General features: G+C 50.7%; 2 protein-coding genes across 4 annotated transcripts in view; one reads left to right on the top strand and one right to left on the bottom strand.

The window, feature by feature from the left end:
- LOC115127133 (zinc finger CW-type PWWP domain protein 1-like) overlaps positions 1-625 on the bottom strand; it is a 64,561-nt gene extending 63,936 nt beyond the window's left edge. Inside the window, 1 exon segment of the mRNA XM_065021173.1 lies at positions 472-625. Coding sequence (XP_064877245.1) covers positions 472-625 — 154 coding nt within the window.
- Positions 626-2,391: 1,766 nt separating this feature from the next.
- The window catches only part of mepceb (methylphosphate capping enzyme b), a 50,792-nt gene continuing 36,122 nt past the window's right edge, over positions 2,392-17,061 (top strand). The window contains exons 1-2 of one of the 3 annotated variants that reach the window (XM_065022046.1): positions 2,392-2,573; positions 3,305-5,194. In XM_065022046.1, the coding sequence (XP_064878118.1) occupies positions 3,353-5,194 (1,842 nt within the window). In that variant the 5' untranslated portion in view covers positions 2,392-2,573; positions 3,305-3,352. Of the gene's footprint in view, positions 2,574-2,705; positions 5,195-17,061 lie in introns of all 3 variants that reach the window. The other 2 variants (XM_065022048.1, XM_065022047.1) reach the window with 2 other exon arrangements.

Below are 17,061 nucleotides of genomic sequence, written 5' to 3'. Positions count from 1 at the left end.
ACATGTCATGATGCAGTCTGTCAACATGTCGACAAAATACAAAGCTAGCCAAGTTAGCAATGTAGTTAGATATGTAATTAAGTGCTAGCAAATTAGCTAGCTAGTTACATAACTTTAGCAACAATCCTCGACTAACTTAGCTAGCTAACGGAAAGTTACCTAGCCAAAGGACTAACGACGTTAACCTAGCTAAACTGAAAGCTATCTATTTAGCAAGCTGGCTCGAGTTATCTTGCTAAGCTAACGGCATCTAGCTAGCTGGCTATCTATCGGCACACTGACCAGCTAACATTGCTTACTTCGCTACCTAACTAACGTTTGCTATTTACCCGTTTCCATTTTCCTTAAGTGAGATGTATCTTTGGTGTAGCTCTCGTCTTTCCAGTTAAACACCGGTATAAAATCTCGTTTAATTGTTGAATGACTAAAGTCGCAGTGTGAGGTGATTCAGTAGCCAGCTAGCACCGCTACTCTGGTCCGGCCTCGCGACGGTTTTACCGCCACTTCTGAGAGCGTTCTGTTTGGCCAGTTCTATGGGCAGTGCCCACTCTGTGGACGTTGTCATGGGAAGTGCCCACTCTGTGGACGTTGCTATGGGCAGTGCCCACTCTGTGGACGTTGTCATGGGCAGTGCCCACTCTGTGTACGTTGCTATGGGCAGTGCCCACTCTGGACGTTGTCATGGGAAGTGCCCACTCTGTGGACGTTGCTATGGGCAGTGCCCACTCTGTGGACGTTGTCATGGGCAGTGCCCACTCTGTGGACGTTGCTATGGGCAGTGCCCACTCTGTGGACGTTGTCATGGGCAGTGCCCACTCTGTGGACGTTGCTATGGGCAGTGCCCACTCTGTGGACGTTGTAATGGGCAGTGCCCACTCTGTGGACGTTGTCATGGGAAGTGCCCACTCTGTGGACGTTGTCATGGGCAGTGCCCACTCTGTGGACGTTGTCATGGGCAGTGCCCACTCTGTGGACGTTGCTATGGGCAGTGCCCACTCTGTGGACGTTGCTATGGGAAGTACCCACTCTGTGGACGTTGCTATGGGCAGTGCCCACTCTGTGGACGTTGCTATGGGCAGTGCCCATTCTGTGGACGTTGTCATGGGAAGTGCCCACTCTGTGGACGTTGCTATGGGCAGTGCCCACTCTGTGGACGTTGCTATGGGCAGTGCCCACTCTGTGGACATTGCTATGGGAAGTACCCACTCTGTGGACGTTGCTATGGGCAGTGCCCACTCTGTGGACGTTGCTATGGGAAGTACCCACTCTGTGGACGTTGCTATGGGAAGTACCCACTCTGTGGACGTTGCTATGGGCAGTGCCCACTCTGTGGACGTTGCTATGGGCAGTGCCCACTCTGTGGACGATGCTATGGGCAGTGCCCACTCTGTGGACGATGCTATGGGCAGTACCCACTCTGTGGACGTTGCTATGGGAAGTACCCACTCTGTGGACGTTGCTATGGGCAGTGCCCACTCTGTGGACGTTGCTATGGGCAGTGCCCACTCTGTGGACGTTGCTATGGGCAGTGCCCACTCTGTGGACGATGCTATGGGCAGTGCCCACTCTGTGGACGATGCTATGGGCAGTGCCCACTCTGTGGACGTTGCTATGGGCAGTGCCCACTCTGTGGACGTTGCTATGGGAAGTGCCCACTCTGTGGACGATGCTATGCTTTGTAGTTGACCTAGTTTCATGTGGGAACTACGTCTTCCGAGTTAAGCAACTTTTCAACCCGTTTTGTGCAAAACGTTCACTGTTTTGTCGTGTGTCCTGGCAGGTATTGAAAAAAATACATTACCCATAAGCCGTGTTCCTTACACATGGGCAAGATGCGGGAGGGGAGTGGGGGAGGGGAACCGCTTAATATAAGACACATATTTGTTGTCTATCGTTACCAAATATGCTGTCTTTCATACTATTGACTGGTTTAACTGGTGGGGGTATTCATAAACAATCTGCAGTAAAATATAGCTTTCGCTAACTGCCTTCTTGTTGACATGGGCTGGGGTGTCCGTTTCAGATCCCTGTTCTGTCGCTAACAAACAACTTCCTCGACACGCACAGACTGAACTAACACGGATCTGAGTGGTTCAGTCGGTGTCTGTATCAAATATAGCGTTGATTAACATAATTTTAACGTTTATTGGGCTAAATGACACGCCAAAATCGATGAGTTGACAATTCTGACAGGCAGAGGCGGGGATACCTCTCCTAAGGAGGCGGGACATAATCATCTTTCCAGGCCGAGGCTAAGATTCCATTGGTCACTTTGAGGAGGTCGGGCCCCAGAGAGAGCAGCTATTGGTCGGATAGTATGTCGCCCATGGTGTGTGTGTTTGCGGGGGCATATAAAGAGCGTGGCTCCGCTGAAACTCAGCGGTAAATAGCTCAGCTCAAGCAGTTGCAGAAACGGTTCAGAGTTTAGAGAGCGAGAACCTCAGTAGCTTACATACATACATACATACACATACACACACACACACACACTCAGATACCTGATCAGACAGGACGACAAAAATGTAATGGTCTGACGCAAACGATTTTTTTTTTCTTCGGAAGGGGTCTTTCATGTAGGTGTTATTATTTCGATCTGATCGTGTACTTTAGTAGGAAGTGCATGAGGTCAGGTTTACTCGCAGTAGGAGAACGTTAGGAAACATCTAAGTCAGTTGATGGGTGTATTTTTGTTGTCTTTTTTAAAGCAGTGTCTCGGGGGAGGGAGCCGCCGTGGAGAGAGAGCAGCTTCGGTCGGGGAAGGCAGTGTGTGTGTGTGAGGGGGCCTGGCCGTTCGGCTGTCACTCATTGTGCGTGGTTGCGCGGTTTTCCACGCAGCTCGCGCTTCTGCTGAATTATTCATGAGAATGAGTGACGTTTTTATGCAGATTAGCTGTTCTATTTCCAATACGCGGGAGGCGGAGCCACGCACGGCACGTAAAGAGGGGGAGTGCGAGGTTGGAGAACTCTCACACCGCTCACAGAGCTTGGCCTGTTAGATAGTTTGGCTCTGCACCTTATATCTGTCTAGGCGTGAGAGCAGCTTGAGGAGAGGCTGACAGTCAGAGAGAGAGAATGATGCAAAAGTAACAGGTTTGGAGGGAAGTGTTTCATATGGCTGGCTCCCTGTTATCTTTTAAATAGTGCACTACTTCTGACTAGAGCCCTATGTGTGGCAGCTTGACTCAGTTCAAAAGTAGTGCACAACAACGGGAATATGGTGTCATTTGAGATACTGCCTTAGATCAGCTGTTTTTTTAATCTGGTGTGTAAATGACCCCTAACTCCTCCCACTTCCTGTCTGTAGATCGATGCCATTGGCCGAGGCGCCCGCAGTGTCTCCCACAGGAAAAAGATGATCAGGATGTCATTGGACAAAGAGACTGTTCTACCGCGTGATGGGCGGGGCGACGCTGCTGTCCCAGAAGGCCCTGCGTCAGGAGGAGGGGGGGGAGTGGACAGGGTGGGTGGGGTAATGATGTCCCCTCCCCCTCCCTGTCTGGGACCAACCGGATTCACCGGAAGTTTGGTTCTAACGGAACATCCCCACGGCCCCAAAACAAGAAGTACACACCCCCTAAAGACCAAAAACGGCCTTCAGCCCCTCCACAACAACCCCCAGGTCTTCCCTCCAGGACAGCAGCAGCGAATGGGGAAGCGGCGCTACTCCCTGGGCGGCAGCTTCAAGCACCCGGGCTTCGGGAAGCGCCGTCGCCGCGCCAACAGTGACAGTCAATCAGACCCCGTCCTTCCCTCCAACTTCCTGTTGGGCGGGAACATTTTCGACCCGCTGAACCTCAATTCTCTAATGGATGAGGAGGTGAGCCGCACACTGAACGCCGAGACGCCCAAGTCCTCGCCCCTACCGGCCCGGGCCAGAGACCCTGTAGAGATCCTGGTACCGCGTGACATCACAGACCCCCTGAACCTGAAGAGTGGGGGAGGAGAGGAGGGGGGAGGGGTGCTGGTCTCCCCCATGAAAAACAGGAAGAGACACCGCAACCGTCACCACGGAGGAGGAGGAGGAGGGGTGGCGCAGCCTGAACCTCCCACACAGGCTGAGGGGTCAAAGGTAGAAGCTGGGGGAGATTCGGGGACAGGAGGTGAGGTGTTGGCTCTGTTCCCTGCCAGCGTCAGCGTTACTGGTGAGCTAGCTGCAGTACCGGAGGCTCCCGGAGAGGGCCTCTCTGGAAGCACAGTACCACAGTCTCCTCTGCCCTACGAACTCAACACCACCATCAACTGTCGGGATGAGGTAGTTCCGCCCATTCTGCCCCGGAGACACACCCACCCGCCACTTGGCTCCACCTCTAAACCCCGTCCACATGGCGACGGAGGCCATCGGCAGCGTAAACGGCGGCGTACCACCTCAACGAGATCTGACCATTCGTCGGTTACTCCGACCCCCGCCCTCACCACTGCCCCACCCAACACCTTCCACACCCCCCTGGTGCCAGGATCAGGCCTCAGAGTTCAGAGGTCAGGGTCAGTGGTGGGAGGTCAGCAACAGCCCCAGAGTTCCTTCCGCCACAAACCCCAGAAGAAGAAAAACAGGTTCCAGCACGGCAACTACAGCCGTTATTACGGCTACCACGGTTACTACGGTTACCGTGATGGGCAGGTGGGGCGGTTTGAGGACCCTCGTCTGGGCCTGCTTCGACCCGATTGGTTCAGAGGGAAGACAGTGCTGGACATTGGCTGCAGCACCGGTCATCTGACCCTGGCCATCGCACGCCACTTTAACCCGGCCCACATCCTAGGTATTGATGTGGACGGGCGGCTGGTGCACGCCGCTAGGCAGAACATTCGCCACTTCCTGTCCGAACGACTCACACAGGATGCCAGGGGTAGGGAGGAGGGGGAGAGAGGGGGACAAAGCAAACAGAAAGCAGAGACAGCTGAGCAGAGTGAAGGAAGAACACAGAGCGGAACTAAGATGGCGTCCGGTACGGCTGAGAAGAAGATGGAGGAGGAGGAGGGCCAGAACGAGGAGTGTAGCGTTCTAGAGGAACTGAAGAGAACCCTGACGTTGCTGTCACCCTCGAGTGGCCCCCGGGGTGTAGGTCGCCCTCTCCCTCCGTTCCCCCTCTCCTTCAGGGTGTGTCGGGGTCCCATGGCTGCTCCCCCCCTCTTCCCCCCCTCCACCCTGGCCCACGGAACACCTGGAACATTCCCCAACAACGTCTCCTTCATAACGGTAAGAGAGAGTGTGTGTGTGTGTGTGTGTGTGTGTGTGTGTGTGTGTGTGTGCGTGTGTGTGTGTGTGTGCGTGTGTGTGTGTGCGTGTGTGCGTGCGTGTGTGTGTGTGTGTGTGTGTGTGTGCGTGCGTGTGTGTGTGTGTGTGCGTGCGTGCGCGCGTGTGCGTGTGCGCGCGTGTGCGCGTGTGTGTGTGTGTGTGTGGGTGATATGGTATGTCATAGGTGGACATTATGAACTAATAATAATATATGGGATTTAATGCGACTTTCAAAAAACCTGTAGAGCAAAAAGAGAATAAAAAATATAACTGAAATGTAAAATACTTACAGCTTAGTTAGAGGTGAGTGAGAGGGCTGAGCTGAGGGGAAAGCCAGACTGAACATGTGGTATATGAGCTGTTATAACATGTATATCCAGCCTCTATGAGCTGTTATAACATGTATATCCAGCCTCTATGAGCTGTTATAACATGTATATCCAGCCTCTATGAGCTGTTATAACATGTATATCCAGCCTCTATGAGCTGTTATAACATGTATATCCAGCCTCTATGAGCTGTTATAACATGTATAAGTAGTCTTGAGTTTTCTGTGTTTCTACTGTAAGCTACTAGCCCCCATCTTATAGGACAAGATGGCCCCTCTGTCTGCCTCTGTCTGTACGTCTGTCTGTCTGTCTGCCTCTGTCTGTCTGTACGTCTGTCTGTCTGCCTCTGTCTGTACGTCTGTCTGCCTCTGTCTGCTTCTGTCTGTACGTCTGCCTCTGTCTGTACATCTGTCTGTCTGCCTCTGTCTGTCTGTACGTCTGTCTGTCTGTCTGTCCTGGAAACCGGATGTTGAATTGCATTTTATTCCATGTTTGACAGAAATGAGCCAGAATGCTGAATAAAATAATATATTAACTTTACCGGTTGTCTTTTTGGAAGCGCTGGTTGTGCCTTCAGATTTCTGTCACCTGAACCATGTGAACACCAGCTGGGCTAGTGTCCTGTCCATGTGTCGTGTCCATGTGTCCATGTGTTCATACTTCAGGTGATACAACTCTGAAGACACTGCCAGCACTTTGAACAGTTGTTGTAATTATCCTTTCCCGTGGGTATATTTTCTCACATTCCTACCTGCAAAAAAATACCAACTACACGGACAACCGGTTATTTAAGTTGAAATATAATTTGATTTAACATTCTGGCTGGTGAAGGTTGTGAGAGGAAACTGATTCAAACTCTCATTTCTGCGAATCGTAGAATTCTATTCAATTCAAAGACGGGTTTCCTCTCAGGTTAAATGGACGTCTGAGGTTGAGCTGCTGGTCCTAAGAGAGTTAGATGTGTTGACACAGGCCAACAACCATCACTCCCTGCAACACACACACTTTTGTCTCTGTAAGGACTTGTGTTTTCTGAAGCAGTATTCAAACTGTGATTTCGCTAGAAGGAATTAGGTCTCTATCACCTTGTGGTTACATCTGTTTGATGTGTGTAAGACAGAAGAAAGAGGCCTACTTTGTCTGCAGCCCGCACTGGGCTGCAGCTGTGATCGACCGCACTGGGCTGCAGCTGTGATCGACCGCACTGGGCTGCAGCTGTGATCGACCGCACTGGGCTGCAGCTGTGATCGACCGCACTGGGCTGCAGCTGTGATCGACCGCACTGGGCTGCAGCTGTGATCGACCGCACTGGGCTGCAGCTGTGATTGCCGGCCTGTGTGTGAGTGCTTGTACACCTGTTAGTGTGTGTGTTTTGCTTGGAGACAGCTGGAGCGATTCTCTGTAAAGTGACTATGTATATACATAATACACATTGAGTAGGGGGGGTTCAGCAGTCTTATGGATTGAAGCTGTTTAGAAGCCTCTTGGTCCTAGACTTGGCGCTCTGGTACCTTGCTCTGGTACCGTGCGGTAGCAGAGAGAACAGTCTATGACTTGGGTGACTGGAGTCTTTGACACTTTTTGGGCCATCTTCTGACACCGCCTGGTATAGAGGTCCTGGATGGCAGGAAGCTTGGCCCCAGTGATGTACTGGGCCGTACTCACTACCCTCTGATATACAGGTCCTGGATGGCAGGAAGCTTGGTCCCAGTGATGTACTGGGCCGTTCGCACTACCCTCTGTAGTGCCTTCCTCTGACACCACCTGGTATAGAGGTCCTGGATGGCAGGAAGCTTGCCCCCAGTGATGTACTGGGCTGTACGCACTACCCTCTGTAGTGCCTTCCTCTGACACCGCCTGGTATAGAGGTCCTGGATGACAGGCAGCTTGCCCCCAGTGATGTACTGGGCTGTACGCACTACCCTCTGTAGTGCCTTACGGTCGGATGCCGAGCAGTTGCCATACCAGGCGGTGATGCAACCGGTCTCTCGTTGGTGCAGCTGTAGAACCTTTTGAGGATCTGGGGACCCATGCCAAATATTTTCAGTCTCCTGAGGGGGAAAAGGTGTTGTTGTGCCCTCTTCACGACTGTCTTGGTTAGTTTGGACCATGATAGTTTGTTGGTGATTTGGGCACCAAGGAACTTGAAGTCCTCTGCACTGCAGCCCCATCGACGTTAATGTGGGCCTGTTCGACAATCCTTTTCCTGTAATCCACAATCAGATCCTTTGTCTTGCTCACATTGAGGGAGAGTTTGTTGTCCTGCCACCACACTGCCTCGTCGTTGTCGGTGATCAGGCCGTTGACCACTGTTGTGTCGTCGGCAAACTTAATGAGGGTTTTTGAGTCGTGCTTGGCCATGCAGTCGTGGCTGAATAGGGAGTACAGGAGGGGACTACGTACGCACCCCTGAGGGGTCCCCGTGTTGACGATCAGTGTGTGTTGTTACCTACCCTCACCACCTGTGGGCGGCTCGTCAGGAAGTCCAGGATCCAGTTGCAGAGGGAGGTGTTTAGTCCCAGAGTCCTTGGCTTAGTGATGAGCTTTGAGGGCACTACGGTGTTGAACGCTGAGCTGTAGTACATGAAAAGCATTATCGCATACAGTTGATGTCGGAAGTTTACATACACCTCAGCCAAATACATTTAAACTCAGTTTCTCACAATTCCTGACATTTAATCCTAGTTAAAATTCCCTGTCTTAGGTCAGTTAAGATCACCACTTTATTTTGAGAATGTGAAATGTCAGAATAATAGTAGAGAGAATGATTAATTTCAGTTTTTATTTATTTCATCACATTCCCAGTGGGTCAGAAGTTTACATAAACTCAATTATAATTTGGTAGCATTGTCTTTAAATTGTTTAACTTGGGTCAAACGTTTCGGGTAGCCTTCCACAAGCTTCCCACAATAAGTTGGGTGAGTTTTGGCCCATTCCTCCTGACAGAGCTGGTGTAACTGAGTCAGGTTTGTAGGCCTCCTTGCTCACACACATGTTTTCTCTATAGGATTGAGGTCAGGGCTTTGTGATGGCCACTCCAATACCTTGACTTTGTTGTCCTCAAGACACTGACTCCCTTTGCAACCACGTACCTATGTGAGAGTGGATTCTCGGCCCTCACTAGCATGAAAACTAAATACAGGCACAGACTGTGTGTGGAAAATGATTTTAAGACTGTGACTCTCTCCAATACAACCCAACATTGCAGAGTTATGTGCATCCTTTCAAGCATACCCTTCTAATTAACCTGTGGTGAATTATTCACAATTTTTGATGAACAAATAAGGTTTTATATGTAAGATGGTTAAATAAAGAACAAAATTATTGATTATTATCTGTGCGCTGGTCCTATAAGAGCTCTTTGTCACTTCCCACGAGCCGGGTTGTGACAAACTCACACACAATCTTCTGTTTAAGAAATGTATCTTATAGTCTGTGTGTGTGTGTGTGGCAGGCTTACAATGATGGTAAAAAAAACAACATTTGAGAGTGCGCTGACCCTGGTGCTCGAGGGGGTACGCAGCTGGAGGTTGAATGTTTGAAGGGTACGGGACATTAAGAAGTATGGGAACCACTGATAAACTCTCTTGGTAGATAGTGTGGTCCTCAGCTAATCATAAGGTACTCTACCTCAGGTGAGCAATACCTCGAGACTTCTTTAAATAGACCCTCCCCCCCACCCCTCGTCTTACCAGACGTAGCTTCGATGTCCTGAAAACGCAGCCAGCTCTATATTATCCGTGTCGTCGTTCAGCCACGACTTCGGTGAAACATAAGATTACAGTTATTAATGTCCCGTTGGTAGGATGGTCTCGATCGTAGATCATCCAGTTTATTCTCCAGTGATTGTACGGTGGCCAATAGAATGGTAGAGGCAGTTTACCCACTCGCCGATGAATCCTCACCCTGACCTCCGCCCCCTGACCTCCGCCCCCTGTACCTCCGTCTTTTCTTCACGTGAATGACGGGTGATTTGGGCCTCTGAGAAGCAGTATATCCTTCATGTCAGACTCATTAAAGAAAAAAATCTTTGTCCAGTTTGAGGTGAGTAAATCACTGTTCTGATGTCCAGAAGCTCTTTTCGGTAATAAGAGGCGATAGCAGCAACATTATGTACAAGATAAGTTACAGACAATGAAAAAAAGCGAACAAAATAGCCCAGCTGGTTAGGAGCACGTAAAATGGCAGCCAGCCCCTCCTGCACCATTTATCTTCCAGTTTGTTCCAACCTGAGCGAGTCTGACCAATCAGAGACCACTATGATGACACACCAAATGATGACCACCAATCAGAGACCACTATTATGACACACCAAATGATGACCGCCAATCAGAGACTACTATGACACACCAAATGATGACCACCAATCAGAGACTACTATGATGACACCAAATGATGACCACCAATCAGAGACAACTATGATGACACACCAAATGATGACCACCACTCAGAGACTACTATGATGACCACCAATCAGAGACTACTATGATGACCACCAATCAGAGACTACTATGATGATCACCAATCAGAGACTACTCTGATGACCACCAATCAGAGACTACTATGATGATCACCAATCAGAGACTACTATGATGACCACCAATCAGAGACTACTATGATGACCACCAATCAGAGACTACTATGATAACCACCAATCAGAGACTACTATGATGACCACCAATCAGAGACTACTATGATGACCACCAATCAGAGACTACTATGATGACCACCAATCAGAGACTACTATGATGACCACCAATCAGAGACTACTATGATGATCACCAATCAGAGACTACAATTATGACCACCAATCAGAGACTACAATTATGACCACCAATCAGAGACTACTATGATGATCACCAATCAGAGACTACTATGATGACCACCAATCAGAGACTACTATGATGACCACCAATCAGAGACTACTATGATGACCACCAATCAGAGACTACTATGATGACCACCAATCAGAGACTACTATGATGACCACCAATCAGAGACTACTATGATGACCACCAATCAGAGACTACTATGATGACACACCAAATGCATTTGATGGATCCTTTGTGTCTTCTGCCTCTTCAGGGGAAAGAAATCCAAACGTCACTGAAAGTAATCACATTGTTACTGAGTTTGGGGAATCAAAAAAGTGACATGACTGATTTGATCATTTTGGACAGGTAACTAGTAAGTAACAGATTACAATTAGAAAGTAACCTAGCCAACGCTGCTCCCACTAGTCCAGACTTCCTCTTTCCCTCTGCCAACTGGCCTCTCTCTCTCTCTTTCTCACTCCTTGTTATTCTGACAGTTGTGCTGGCAGCTACACTCTTTTGCGCTCCACACGTTTTGTGAGGGTGTGTTTTGACGTGGTTGCTGTTTGGTAGGTGTGTGTGTGTGTGTGTGTGTGTACGATGTGATCATGTCAATATTTTCCTTTGTAGCTCAGGGGGTGTTTGTCACCGGTGTGGAATGTGTGAGTTACCTCTGACCTCTAATCCCAGAGTTGCACAGTGAACCTTTAACTCTCACCTTCTCTCGCTCTCTCTCCCATCCTCTCTTTCTTCCTCTCTTTCCCTCCCTCCCTCCCTCCCTCCCTCATCACTCTCTCTCTCTCAATTAAATTTTCTTTACAGTCATGTATTTGCAGAATAAACCGTGAAAGAGAAACAGCACCACTGTGTCCTTTGTCGATCATGTCCCGTTGGTAGGATAGATGAAAGCCGTTTGCCCCAATGCTTTGCCAACTTTTCCATTTCAAATGATAAATGGTACAATGTAACATCTGGTACAGCCTCCTACATCCCTTGGTGAGCACATCCTCTTCATATTGAACTAGCAACACTCCCCAGCCTCCTACATCCCTTGGTGAGCACCTCCTCTTCATATTGAACTAGCAACACCCTCCAGCCTCCTACATCCCTTGGTGAGCACCTCCTCTTCATATTGAACTAGCAACACCCTCCAGCCTCCTACATCCCTTGGTGAGCACATCCTCTTCATATTGAACTAGCAACACCCTCCAGCCTCCTACATCCCTTGGTGAGCACCTCCTCTTCATATTGAACTAGCAACACCCTCCAGCCTCCTACATCCCTTGGTGAGCACCTCCTCTTCATATTGAACTAGCAACACTCCCCAGCCTCCTACATCCCTTGGTGAGCACCTCCTCTTCATAGTGAACTAGCAACACTCCCCAGAGTCCCGCAAACGCATAGGCTACCTTCATTTGTGTTGTAAACGGCCTACAATTGAAGTTGTATTTGACCTTGTCTCGCCGTCTTTATCTAGGCCAAACACGTTGATCTGGCAAGACCTGCCTCCACGCTGTCCTCATTTGATTTTCCTACCAAGTGAAGAGCAGGGTGGCTGGGAATGCCAGTGTGTGCCTGACGTTCTTCTCGTGTAGTTGTTTCTTGGCCAGTTCCTTGGCCAGTTCCTTGGACAGGGACTAAAGACAGGGACTAAAGACAGGGACAGGGACTAAAGACAGGGACTAAAGACAGGGACTAAAGACAGGGACTAAAGACCGGGACTAAAGACCGGGACTAAAGACCGGGAAAGACAGGGACTAAAGACAGGGACAGGGACTAAAGACAGGGACTAAAGACAGGGACAGGGACTAAAGACAGGGACTAAAGACAGGGACAGGGACTAAAGACAGGGACTAAAGACAGGGACCAGCCGCTTCCCCCTGAACGCCACCCTTTTCGTTCGTTGCTTTAAGGCTGTAGATCCTGTAGGCTGTAGATCCTGTAGGCTGTAGATCCTGTAGGCTGTAGATCCTGTAGGCTGTAGATCCTGTAGGCTGTAGATCCTGTAGGCTGTAGATCCTGTAGATCCTGTAGATCCTGTAGATCCTGTAGATCCTGTAGGCTGTAGATCCTGTAGGCCCATCCTCTGCTCCATCCATCCATCCTCCACTGTAGAAACCTGTCCCTCTGCTCCATCCATCCTCCACTGTAGAAACCTGTCCCTCTGCTCCATCCATCCATCCTCTACTGTAGAAACCTGTCCCTCTACTCCATCCATCCTCCACTGTAGAAACCTGTCCCTCTACTCCATCCATCCTCCACTGTAGAAACCTGTCCCTCTGCTCCATCCATCCTCCACTGTAGAAACCTGTCCCTCTGCTCCATCCATCCTCTACTGTAGAAACCTGTCCCTCTGCTCCATCCATCCATCCATCCATCCTCCACTGTAGAAACCTGTCCCTCTGCTCCATCCATCCTCCACTGTAGAAACCTGTCCCTCTGCTCCATCCATCCATCCTCCACTGTAGAAACCTGTCCCTCTGCTCCATCCATCCATCCTCCACTGTAGAAACCTGTCCCTCTGCTCCATCCATCCTCCACTGTAGAAACCTGTCCCTCTGCTCCATCCATCCATCCTCTACTGTAGAAACCTGTCCCTCTACTCCATCCATCCTCCACTGTAGAAACCTGTCCCTCTACTCCATCCATCCTCCACTGTAGAAACCTGTCCCTCTGCTCCATCCATCCTCCACTGTAGAAACCTGTCCCTCTGCTCCATCCATCCTCTACTGTAGAAACCTGTCCCTCTGCTCCATCCATCCATCCATCCATCCTCCACTGTAGAAACCTGTCCCTCTGCTCCATCCATCCTCCACTGTAGAAACCTGTCCCTCTGCTCCATCCATCCATCCTCCACTGTAGAAACCTGTCCCTCTGCTCCTCCATCCATCCATCCTCCACTGTAGAAACCTGTCCCTCTACTCCATCCATCCTCCACTGTAGAAACCTGTCCCTCTGCTCCATCCATCCATCCTCCACTGTAGAAACCTGTCCCTCTGCTCCATCCTCCATCCATCCTCCACTGTAGAAACCTGTCCCTCTGCTCCATCCATCCCTCCACTGTAGAAACCTGTCCCTCTGCTCCATCCATCCATCCTCCACTGTAGAAACCTGTCCCTCTGCTCCATCCATCCTCCACTGTAGAAACCTGTCCCTCTGCTCCATCCATCCATCCTCCACTGTAGAAACCTGTCCCTCTGCTCCATCCATCCATCCATCCATCCTCCACTGTAGAAACCTGTCCCTCTGCTCCATCCATCCATCCATCCTCCACTGTAGAAACCTGTCCCTCTGCTCCATCCATCCTCCACTGTAGAAACCTGTCCCTCTGCTCCATCCATCCTCCACTGTAGAAACCTGTCCCTCTGCTCCATCCATCCTCTACTGTAGAAACCTGTCCCTCTGCTCCATCCATCCTCCACTGTAGAAACCTGTCCCTCTGCTCCATCCATCCATCCATCCTCCACTGTAGAAACCTGTCCCTCTGCTCCATCCATCCTCCACTGTAGAAACCTGTCCCTCTGCTCCATCCATCCTCCACTGTAGAAACCTGTCCCTCTGCTCCATCCATCCTCCACTGTAGAAACCTGTCCCTCTGCTCCATCCATCCTCCACTGTAGAAACCTGTCCCTCTCCTCCATCCATCCTCCACTGTAGAAACCTGTCCCTCTGCTCCATCCATCCTCCACTGTAGAAACCTGTCCCTCTGCTCCATCCATCCTCTACTGTAGAAACCTGTCCCTCTGCTCCATCCATCCATCCTCCACTGTAGAAACCTGTCCCTCTGCTCCATCCATCCATCCTCCACTGTAGAAACCTGTCCCTCTGCTCCATCCATCCTCCACTGTAGAAACCTGTCCCTCTGCTCCATCCATCCTCCACTGTAGAAACCTGTCCCTCTGCTCCATCCATCCTCCACTGTAGAAACCTGTCCCTCTGCTCCATCCATCCTCCACTGTAGAAACCTGTCCCTCTGCTCCATCCATCCTCCACTGTAGAAACCTGTCCTCCTCCATCCATCCCTCCACTGTAGAAACCTGTCCCTCTGCTCCATCCATCCATCCTCCACTGTAGAAACCTGTCCCTCTGCTCCATCCATCCTCCACTGTAGAAACCTGTCCCCTCTCCATCCATCCATCCTCCACTGTAGAAACCTGTCCCTCTCTCCATCCATCCATCCTCCACTGTAGAAACCTGTCCCTCTGCTCCATCCATCCTCCCTCCACTGTAGAAACCTGTCCCTCTGCTCCATCCATCCATCCTCCACTGTAGAAACCTGTCCCTCTGCTCCATCCATCCTCCACTGTAGAAACCTGTCCCTCTGCTCCATCCATCCTCCACTGTAGAAACCTGTCCCTCTGCTCCATCCATCCTCCACTGTAGAAACCTGTCCCTCTGCTCCATCCATCCTCCACTGTAGAAACCTGTCCCTCTGCTCCATCCATCCATCCTCCACTGTAGAAACCTGTCCCTCTGCTCGCTCCATCCATCCTCCACTGTAGAAACCTGTCCCTCTGCTCCATCCATCCTCCACTGTAGAAACCTGTCCCTCTGCTCCATCCATCCTCCACTGTAGAAACCTGTCCCTCTGCTCCATCCATCCTCCACTGTAGAAACCTGTCCCTCTCCATCCATCCATCCATCCTCCACTGTAGAAACCTGTCCCTCTGCTCCATCCATCCATCCATCCTCCACTGTAGAAACCTGTCCCTCTGCTCCATCCATCCTCCACTGTAGAAACCTGTCCCTCTGCTCCATCCATCCATCCTCCACTGTAGAAACCTGTCCCTCTGCTCCATCCATCCATCCTCCACTGTAGAAACCTGTCCCTCTGCCCCATCCATCCTCCACTGTAGAAACCTGTCCCTCTGCTCCATCCATCCTCCACTGTAGAAACCTGTCCCTCTGCTCCATCCTCCCTCCACTGTAGAAACCTGTCCCTCTGCCCCATCCATCCTCCCTCCACTGTAGAAACCTGTCCCTCTGCTCCATCCATCCTCCACTGTAGAAACCTGTCCCTCTGCTCCATCCATCCTCCACTGTAGAAACCTGTCCCTCTGCTCCATCCATCCTCCACTGTAGAAACCTGTCCCTCTACTCCATCCATCCATCCTCTACTGTAGAAACCTGTCCCTCTGCTCCATCCATCCTCCACTGTAGAAACCTGTCCCTCTGCTCCATCCATCCATCCTCCACTGTAGAAACCTGTCCCTCTACTCCATCCATCCTCCCTCCACTGTAGAAACCTGTCCCTCTGCTCCATCCATCCTCTACTGTAGAAACCTGTCCCTCTGCTCCATCCATCCTCTACTGTAGAAACCTGTCCCTCTGCTCCATCCATCCATCCATCCATCCTCCACTGTAGAAACCTGTCCCTCTGCTCCATCCATCCTCCACTGTAGAAACCTGTCCCTCTGCTCCATCCATCCTCCACTGTAGAAACCTGTCCCTCTGCTCCATCCATCCATCCTCCACTATAGAAACCTGTCCCTCTGCTCCATCCATCCATCCTCCACTGTAGAAACCTGTCCCTCTGCTCCATCCATCCTCCACTGTAGAAACCTGTCCCTCTGCTCCATCCATCCATCCATCCTCCACTGTAGAAACCTGTCCCTCTGCTCCATCCATCCTCCACTGTAGAAACCTGTCCCTCTGCTCCATCCATCCTCCACTGTAGAAACCTGTCCCTCTGCTCCATCCATCCATCCTCCACTGTAGAAACCTGTCCCTCTGCTCCATCCATCCTCCACTGTAGAAACCTGTCCCTCTGCTCCATCCATCCTCCACTGTAGAAACCTGTCCCTCTGCTCCATCCATCCTCCACTGTAGAAACCTGTCCCTCTGCTCCATCCATCCATCCTCCACTGTAGGAACCTGTCCCTCTGCTCCAAACCTGTCCCTCTGCTCCATCCATCCTCCACTGTAGGAACCTGTCCCTCTGCTCCATCCATCCTCCACTGTAGAAACCTGTCCCTCTGCTCCATCCATCCTCTACTGTAGAAACCTGTCCCTCTGCTCCATCCATCCATCCATCCTCCACTGTAGAAACCTGTCCCTCTGCTCCATCCATCCATCCTCCACTGTAGAAACCTGTCCCTCTGCTCCATCCATCCATCCATCCATCCTCCACTGTAGAAACCTGTCCCTCTGCTCCATCCATCCTCCACTGTAGAAACCTGTCCCTCTGCTCCATCCATCCATCCTCCACTGTAGAAACCTGTCCCTCTGCTCCATCCATCCATCCTCCACTGTAGAAACCTGTCCCTCTGCTCCATCCATCCATCCTCCACTGTAGAAACCTGTCCCTCTGCTCCATCCATCCATCCTCCACTGTAGAAACCTGTCCCTCTGCCCCATCCATCCTTCATTGTAGAAATTTGTCCCTCTGCTCCATCCATCCTCCACTGTAGGAACCTGTTTCTCTGCTCCATCCATCCTCCACTGTAGAAACCTGTCCCTCTGCTCCATCCATCCATCCATCCTCCACTGTAGAAACCTGTCCCTCTGCTCCATCCATCCATCCATCCTCCACTGTAGAAACCTGTCCCTCTGCTCCATCCATCCTCCACTGTAGAAACCTGTCCCTCTGCTCCATCCATCCATCCTCCACTGTAGAAACCTGTCCCTCTGCTCCATCCATCCTCCACTGTAGAAACCTGTCCCTCTGCTCCATCCATCCATCCTC

This window comes from Oncorhynchus nerka, linkage group LG8, assembly GCF_034236695.1.
Source record: "Oncorhynchus nerka isolate Pitt River linkage group LG8, Oner_Uvic_2.0, whole genome shotgun sequence".
Classification (NCBI taxonomy): domain Eukaryota; kingdom Metazoa; phylum Chordata; class Actinopteri; order Salmoniformes; family Salmonidae; genus Oncorhynchus; species Oncorhynchus nerka.
Note: the sequence above shows the minus strand (reverse complement) of the source record. Positions and strands in the feature narration are given on the sequence as shown.